General features: G+C 41.6%; 1 gene segment (V, D, J or C); it reads left to right on the forward strand.

Moving 5' to 3' along the window:
- Positions 1-5,986: 5,986 nt before the first annotated feature.
- On the forward strand, positions 5,987-6,518 carry LOC103583691. The segment is given in 2 exon segments: positions 5,987-6,041; positions 6,166-6,518. Coding segments are annotated over 2 exon segments (402 nt in total).
- The last annotated feature ends 2,421 nt before the right edge of the window (positions 6,519-8,939 follow it).

Here is an 8,939-nt window from a genome sequence, read left to right on the forward strand (position 1 = left end):
GTGTTTTCTTCATATTGATGTTAATCTGTCAGTGAGTTTTGAATCCATGAACCTCTAAAAGTGGGTGGACCTGTCATGGGGAACAGGGACAGAGTGCTCTGTGGTTGTTAGGGAGGTAGAAGACAAAATTAAGGCTGTTTGCACCCACCTCTGCCTCATTATTAGACTTGGACTCTGTGGTTTGTTTTCTTAATAAGAGTTAAGTCAAAACAACATTTCATATTACACTGTAGTATGCATGGCACATTTGAGCACATTGTCTCTGCATTATGGGATAAAGTTCCAGCTCATGATCTGCAGTGAAAATGTACTTACAATGAAAAACTATCACTATAAGGCAGAAGATCGGGGCCAGGAAGCTCATCATGGGGTGTCCACGAAATCTGCTGCCTGTGGACCTAATGGTAAGGGGAGTGGGTTTGGGACCCACACCCCCAGGATAAATAAGCAGAGTTTCCCTTGGAGAGGACTGGCATGTCTGATTCCCTGAACCAGAGTTCATTTCCAGCATTCTCCCAGGGCTGGCTGGCCCACTCCACCTGCAGCTTCAAGAAGGTGGTGGAGGGGGTGGAGGTGCCTCTGGTCTCACAAAAGCCAAGACTGGACTGAGGGGAACAGAGGATGCTATTCCATTCACAGGGGTTCTTTCCAGATGCTGACATAGATTTCACCCTGGAACAAGCCAGATATCTGCAGAGTGGTCTCTTGTCCTTCTATTCTTACAGAGATTGGAAGGCTTGTAATGCTTATTGCTTTAACCAGATGTCAAATCAACCCCTGATGAAATCTCACAACATGCAACCAGATATCCCAGGACAGACAAGCCAATATGTGCCCACATGAAGAGTTCCAGGGCCTGGCTGGCCTGTGTCATGACTATATTGAGTTAGGAGGACAGCTTTCTGAATCCCCACAACTTGTCCTGGAGGAGACAGATGTAGAGGCAGGTTGAAAAGTGCCAATATCGTAACACCCTCAGCAGAAGATGACACCACAGGAGTGGCACTTAAGCAAACATTTTATTTTTATGTGCCGGATCATTGAGACAATTGGATATTATATTCAGAATTTAGGCATTTCTTAGCTATCCTGAGCAAAGATATGTCCACAGAATTGGTTTTCATACGAAACATTTCAAAATGCTCCATGAACTTAACTAAGAAAAATAGGGAAAAAATGATAATCTTTTTTATACTTTGAACAATTTTCTCATCTCAGTCCCTTCACAAAAGCATACTGTTCAAAGTGAACAGAAAAGTCAAAATGAGAGGTGAATGTAGATCCTGTTTACTCAAGGCCCACACATACCTTCCATGAAGACTGAGGACCACAGACTACTGAAGACATTTAGACGTCCAAAGAATAACATTCTACAACTGTCCTCTGTAGAGACAGCTTCTTCTCAGATGGCTAAGGGCTCTCTTTGGCTGTGCCCTTCTTTGTGCCTGATAGTGACTAACTCAGTAGGTCTTTAAGCAAACCCTAAGCAAATCCTCCCATATGTGCTCCTCAGAACCCGGATGTAGTTGGCCCTGGATGCACTTAGGGAGGCGAAGTGATTTGGGAGGCAGTGGGGGTGTGTACAGAGAGAGTTGCTCCTGTGCTGGTCTAAAACACTGAGGATGCCCCTCCCCCAAATATCATATTCTGTTCTCCAAACCTGCAAGTGTTACCTTATAAAAGAAAAGGGCCTTTCCTGAAGTTAAGTAAGGCTCTTAAAAGGGTGAAATTGTTTTGGATTTTCTGTGGGCCCTAAATGCCATCAAAAGTGTCCTTGTGATGATGGAGACAGCAAAGGAGATGGCAGTGGAAACACAGAGACAGCGATTAGAGTGATATTGCCACAGCCAAGGAAAGTTGAAGCCACCAGAAGGTGGAAGAGGCAAGTAACAGATTCTCCGCTAAAACTTCTGGATGGAACCTACCCCGCCAACACCTTGATCTTGGCCCAGAGAAACTTATTGTGAAACTGGCATCCAGAACAGTGAGAGAATACATTAGTGTTGTTTAACGACACCCAATTCATGTTTTACCATACCTAACAAAACAAAACAAACAACAAAACACTAACACAGATAGAGGTCAGGGAAAACCCAGACTAAGGGAGCTGTGGTAGTTTCTTGTTCAACTTTCTATAGCTACACATGAATGGAATGGTGGAAGCTTCATGGTGGAGAAAATGCACATGAAACCCTACGGAGAGGCAGCTGTTAGTTGTAGAATAAATATTGTTGACTTTGAGTTGAAAATGACAGCAGCTAGTGGTACATTACCTAACGTCTTCATACTAAGATATTCAAGGGGACATTAAAGGGGACCAGGTGCGCTTCTCCGCATATACATGTGTTTATATATACTTCATAGTGCCTCATCTGGTTAAACCCTCAGGACACCCCAAGATAATGCCCCATTTCACAGGTGAGGAAACCTTTATCAGAGCAGAGGCGGTTTGTCCACAGTCACACGGTCAGCAAGTGCTGAGACTGGGATTTGAACCAGGTCTGTCTGACCTTAACTATGCTCCTTCCTTGTGGCCATGTTCATACCATGGATGAGACAAAAAAAAAAAAAAACATAAAAAATGAGGAAAGACAAAACCAGGATGTTGTGAAATTCACAGCTGTCTGCTGCCCCTGCCCCACATTCCTTGCTCCACAGCCCCTTCCTGCCATCACTCCAACACCCATTTCCATTGTGCATCTTCTCTCTGACTGTGACCCTACTTTCTCCCTCATATAAGGGCTGTTGCCATTACATTGGTCTCAACAGGATAATTCAAATTTATCTCCTGATCTGAGAAATTTTAAATTAATCATATCGAACAAGTTCCTTTTGCCACAGAAGGTAGCATTCATAGAATTCAAAGATTAGGACATAGATATCTTCTGGTGTGAGGGTGTTATTCATCTCAGTAACAATTGTCATTGTCCATACAACTGTCCCGGCTAATGTAGAATAAAAAATCCCAGGACGGATTTATGAGCAATAGAGATGGAAGAAATCTGAGACTTGGGTTCCTGTGATCTGTGGGTTTTGGGGGGAGGGGTTCTTATTCACCTACCTCTAATGTCTAAAGGTGACTTCACAGTGCATAGATATTTTTTAAACTCCTTTGATTTTGTGACCTATAAGAAAAGAATTACTTCTTAAATATCATCAAAGAGAGATTGTTAAATTAAAGTCAACATGTCTTAAATTGTCTAAATTTTCTTACACATCAAGAAGAAGTGGAAAGAATTTAGACCCTCTGAGAGTAAAAATTGGTCCACTGCCTTAGGTTGGGTCCACCAGTGGCAAGGATTCCCCTGCAGGCATTATATTCACAAGGTGCAGGAATCACTAGGAGAGAAGAAGAAAAGAGAGACAGGGAAGAGAAGATGGACAGAGAAAGGCACATCAGCAAGTCAGCCAGCGCTGAGGAGGACTGTTCCTCAGGTCCATGTGGATACACAGGAAAATTCCTCCAGCTATTCCCCATGAAGTCTGAGGGAGCTGGGGTATGTGCACACCCCTCCTGTCATCAGTGATTGAGGGCTGTCCCAGAGGATGCCCTTTCTGGGCCTGTGGTCTGCTGCGTGCACAGACAGCACTGCCTTCCTCAGCTTCAGAGACAGCAGTGAGGAACAGACATGGTCTTTAGAAGACAGCTGTCACCTCTCGTGGAGAGACAGAGATACAAAAGATTACTCAATGCCCTGGTGTTAAGAGCAATGATAATCCCGAAGGGACTGCACCAAGGAAACTCCATCAAGAGAGGAGAGACCAGTCACAGCCCTGAGTCAGTTTTTGCTTCAGCTTTTGTTATAAAGACAAGAAAGTTACAGAAGAAAAACAGATGGTTAATCAATCACAGTGAAAACATAAACTGGCTACTTGACAAACTTCATTTAAGCATGTATAACTTAAAATAGTTCAAGCAATTTATGATCAATAGGAGTCATAAAACTAAGCTATGTGATGTGCAAAGAAAAACAATGAGATAATCACCAAAGCACATAAATCCCTAAGATATTCAAAGAAACAGCCTAAACCGAGATGTAGAACATCCCCCAGGCACTAACTAATCTAACAGAATATCCTTGAAGATGTTAGCTTACATACTTTCCCATCATTTAAGTTTACCTGAACTAAGGGCTACTGCCCCCAGAACAATACCCCTTCTGCTTCAATTCTCTTATCTACATCAAAGGCTTTAGTCCTATGAAAGTTTTCTGGTCTTTCTCAATCTTAACATTCTTACATGTTTTTCTAAAGGGTTTTGGCTGTTGCCTCCTAAGCTAAGGACGTTGGTTCTGTGAAATACATGTGTTTCATTTCTATCTCAATAATCACTTCTTAGTCAATATCCTGTACACTCAGCAGAAATGTAGTGAAGGGGAATGGCTGAGGGGACCAACAGTGACTCCTACATCTACTCAGAGAAAAGATGTGAACCTTCAATCTGAAGCTCCTATGTGCGTGCATCTTTCGAGAACGAGATCCTCGCAGGCTGGCTGCAAGTGAGTTCCCTTGAAATTCAGGCCGTGAGACATGGAAGAGGATGTTTGTGCACAGGCTGCCCTGCAGTGTCTTGGCCACCTGCAGTCATGCATCACTCTTCAGAGTCCCTGGGCTCCAAGACACTGACACTGACTATGTAGTGAGTTTCACTTCCCCTGCTGCTGAACATGTTTGGGGAAACATAAAACATGCCTATAAGGGGTTTGGTCCTGTCCATGTTTAGTCAAGACCCAAGGTACTTCTTGTATTCGGATCTGTATTGACAGGAAATGCTGACTCTCTCCACTGGAGTGGCAAACAGGGAGCCTGGTCTTACTCAGAATAATGTCCCCACTCACTGCTAAAGAGTAAAAGAGAAAAGTGCCATTTATGGTGCACAGAATGGACATGCATTGAGCAGCAGACACCCTTCCATAGGAGAGAAGGCTTAATAAACTCTCCTCTCCCCCAAAGCCTCCCCCATCACCTACCCTTCAGAAAGCCAGGCTCAGGGCAAGTGCACCAGAGCCCCAGGACCATGCCTGTAGGGAGAACAGCTCAAAGCAATACCCAGTGATGTGACCTCGGTTGTCCCAGTTGGGAGAGAATTGTTCCTAGGAAGACTAGGCTGATCCAGGGTTTCACATTTACCCTAATCCTGAGTACTACATTTGGAAGCAGAAACAGTGATTTTTATTGAAACCATCATATGTGGCATTACTAGTCAGCCCAACATACTATTGAATCAAGGGGGAAAATATCAAGTTGCAAAACAGGGGATAGACTATAAGAGACCCCCAAATAAGAATGAAGAGCAGCCCATTTAGGCCTTGGGTATTAAAAAGAGTTATACTTTGAATAATGGTGGATTTTTCTGAGTGACATATGCATTGAGGAAACATGGTATTATCTTTATGTCTCTGCAGTAAATTACTTGACTAAATTTAGATAATAATGGTTTAGGGCCAATATAAAATGCTTTTACATATATTTAAGAATGATTGAGATAGATGTTCTTTCTTACCTAAAAATAGATAAAACAGCACAGAAGTGTTTTAAGTACAGCATAAAGTATCTTTTCTACACTGGATCAATTTGAGAATAAGTTCAAGAACAGAGAGTCTCACCCTCTAAGACTTTACTAAGTATTCTCTACAAAAAAAAAAAAAAAAAAATCTCCTAAGGAATCTCCAAAACACTATAAAATACTTTTTTCTCTCAAGTCATTAGGTCCATTTCAAACATTGACAATTGTCTCAAAAATATCTTTTGTAATAATATCATCCCCAAGATAGAAACACCATCTTCTGAGCTGACCTGTTCTGACGGGGCACACCTGCAGACACTCGCCTGTGGTGTTACTGAGATGAGTCAGCCCTGCTGCTGTGCCCAACCCTGCCCCAGCACCTGTGATTTGCAAGCTCCCAGAGCACAGCCCACTGTCCTGAAGACTTATTCATAGGCTGCTCAAACCTTGTGCAGGAGTCAGTCCCAGTCAGGACACAGCACAGACATGAGGGCGCCCATTCAGCTCCTGGGGCTCCTGCTGCTCTGGCTCCCAGGTAAGGAGAAAGAACACCAGGAATTTACACAACCAGTGTGGTCAGTGCTGCCTCGCTCTTCAGGGAAGTCCTCTTGTAACATGGTTAATTATGTGGATATTTGTCTTTGTATTTCCAATCTCAGGTGCCAGATGTGACATCCAGATAACACAGTCTCCATCCTCCCTGTCTGCATCTGTAGGAGACTCAGTCGCCATCGCTTGCCAGGCCAGTCAGAGCATTGGCAGTTCATTAAGCTGGTATCAGCAGAAACCAGGAAAAGCTCCTAAGCTTCTAATCTATGCAGCATCAAGTTTGTACACTGGGGTCTCCTCGAGGTTCAGTGACAGTAGATCTGGGACAGATTTCACTCTCAACAGTAGATCTGGGACAGATTTCACTCTCACCGTCAGCAGCCTGGAGGCTGAAGATATTGCAACTTATTATTGTCAACAGTTTTATAATAACCCTCCCACAGTGTTACAAGTCATAACATAAACCCCACAGGGTAGCAGATGTGTGAGGCTGCCCCATCTGCTTCTTCTGGTTCCTTCATCTGCTGAGAGCATTTCTGAGAAGCAGGCACACTTTGAAGGTCATTTTTAGGTTGTGATAGAAGGGACCAGGAAGGCTCTTCTGCAGCCTAATTCTCTTTCTCCTCCTCTGCTCCACACCACACACTTGAAAATGTCTCTCTTGATTTCATTAAGGACAGAGTTTATACACTGATAAGTCTGAGTTACAGCAGCAGTTGGGATTCAAACAGCAGTAGAGAAGTCACTCTGGATACTCCAAGCAAGAATTGTTTAAATAGAGGGAATTAGAGTCTACACCACAATCTTACAGAGCACGAGGTGTGCAAGTAAGGAAAGCTGATCCTAGACACAGGGCATACTCTGGTGCTCCCCCAGCAGCCACAGCGCACCTGCCACTGAAGGTGTCGGCTCCTCAGTCCTGTCTGGGAAGCCCAGGCATGGGGGTGCTGATGCTCTCAGCTGCCTGCAGAGCCTCACCACGTGACTCTCCAATCCTCACCTCTGTCCTTGTGTCTGGCTAAAGGTGCTGACGGAAAGAACTGGGTTCTCCTCTTTTGATTCTCTAATCTCATGGAGCTCACCTCATTGAGCAACTCTACAGAAAACCAAAGAAGGGAAAGTGGTTTTGAGAAATGTGCTTCTAGAAATTATGCTGATATTGGGGAATCAATAGCTGACTTCTCAATATGGTCACTATCTCTTCAAATCTTAGAATTTTTTTTAGTTAGCGATTGAACTAAAATACACTCAGATGTGCTTCTTAGTATTATCAGCAAGTATGGGATCATAGCAACAAAACTTACTTAAATCCTAAAGGACACAGAACAATGAGGAACTTGCATGAAATACATAAAAATTGTTTGAAAAACAAATAAAAAGTCTATCCTGGCTAATAAGAAAACACAAACAAAATATAAAATGTGCATGTGATGTTATTTTTCTTTTACATAGAAAAGCCTGCTACTCAAACTCTGTCCTGAAGTCAGCAACATCATTGAGATCACTGTGAGCTTGTTACATATCAACACAGCAGACCCAGCTAAGACCAACTGAAGGAGAATTTGCATTGTAACGGGATAGCAGGGGTTTTATCAAAGGTGTAAGATGCTATGTTTTAGGGGATATTTACTTCAGCTAAAACATATTTTGTTCTTTTAGAATTTTTTTCCTATTTTGACCATTTCAGAAATTTCTTAAAAGCTGCTTGTTGGAAACTCACCCAGCTTTATTTTCCAATAAATGCAAAATTACATTGGAAACATTTTTAAGATTAAAGGTTGAAAACATAATTATTTGCCTATTGAATGATCAAATAGCTTGATAAAAAATGGAACAAATGATTTTAGAAACTATAGGAATTACCAAGATGAATACAAAAAAATTGAGATTTGTGCACTGGTGTTAGAGATTACTGGATTTAAATATGCCTGTTGTTAAAGTTTATAGGAGGTCATTTGTTTGGACTGAGCTCCTGCATGAAGAGCTCAGCAGATCAAACCAAAATGGAGTTTGTCATGCTAAAGTTCCTCATCACCAAGCTGAATCTAAGTAGCTTACCTACCCTTTATAAGAAAGTTCCCCCTGCTTTCACCTTTACTAGGAGAGTAACTTTGAAACTGAAAATCCACTTTCTGTTCTCTGTTTCTGCTTTCCTCACCTTTTTACTTTTTATGAAACCAACCACCGCTTTACAGCTCATCAGAACACTCATTCTGTTTTATAGAATGTGGTTTTGCCCAATTCTAGAATCGCAAATAAAGGCTAAGTGAGATCTTTAAATTAATTTTTTTTGTAATTTTATCTTTTGATACTGTGCAGCTTGATTCGGGGGCTTTGTTACCGCCATTTTTCATCAGAATGTTGTGCCATGGGTCCTCACTGCACTTCAGCCATGGCCCCAGATCAAACGTAATCCATAGGATGGAGACAAGTGCAGCAACCTGCAGCAGAATCATCCAGCTGAGCCCTGCCTTTATCAGTGAGATCATTGTTAACATGGGCATCTGTAAACATGGAAATAAATGCTTCCTACTATAAGCCACTCAGTTGTGAGCAGTTTGGTCACCAATAATTATTGTGCAAAAGCTAACCAGTACAATATTTACATCCACCCATATAGATGTACTTTATCAAAGTTGATAGCATAGATATAAGTATTTAAAAATTCATTAGTAAAGATATTAAGAAATGATTAAAGAAGAAAAAACTAAATAACTTTTGAATCAAAATAGTAAATTTAATCATAATTATATAAAAATATGCATGTAAGTATATGCCATACTTATCAGTGCATATATTAATATTGAGAAAATTATTGTCTGTATATACATATGTAAACATATATGCATGTCTAAATAAGATTGTTTAAGTATATATATATATA

This window comes from Galeopterus variegatus, unplaced genomic scaffold (genome assembly GCF_000696425.1).
Source record: "Galeopterus variegatus unplaced genomic scaffold, G_variegatus-3.0.2 Scaffold26075, whole genome shotgun sequence".
NCBI classification, from domain to species: domain Eukaryota; kingdom Metazoa; phylum Chordata; class Mammalia; order Dermoptera; family Cynocephalidae; genus Galeopterus; species Galeopterus variegatus.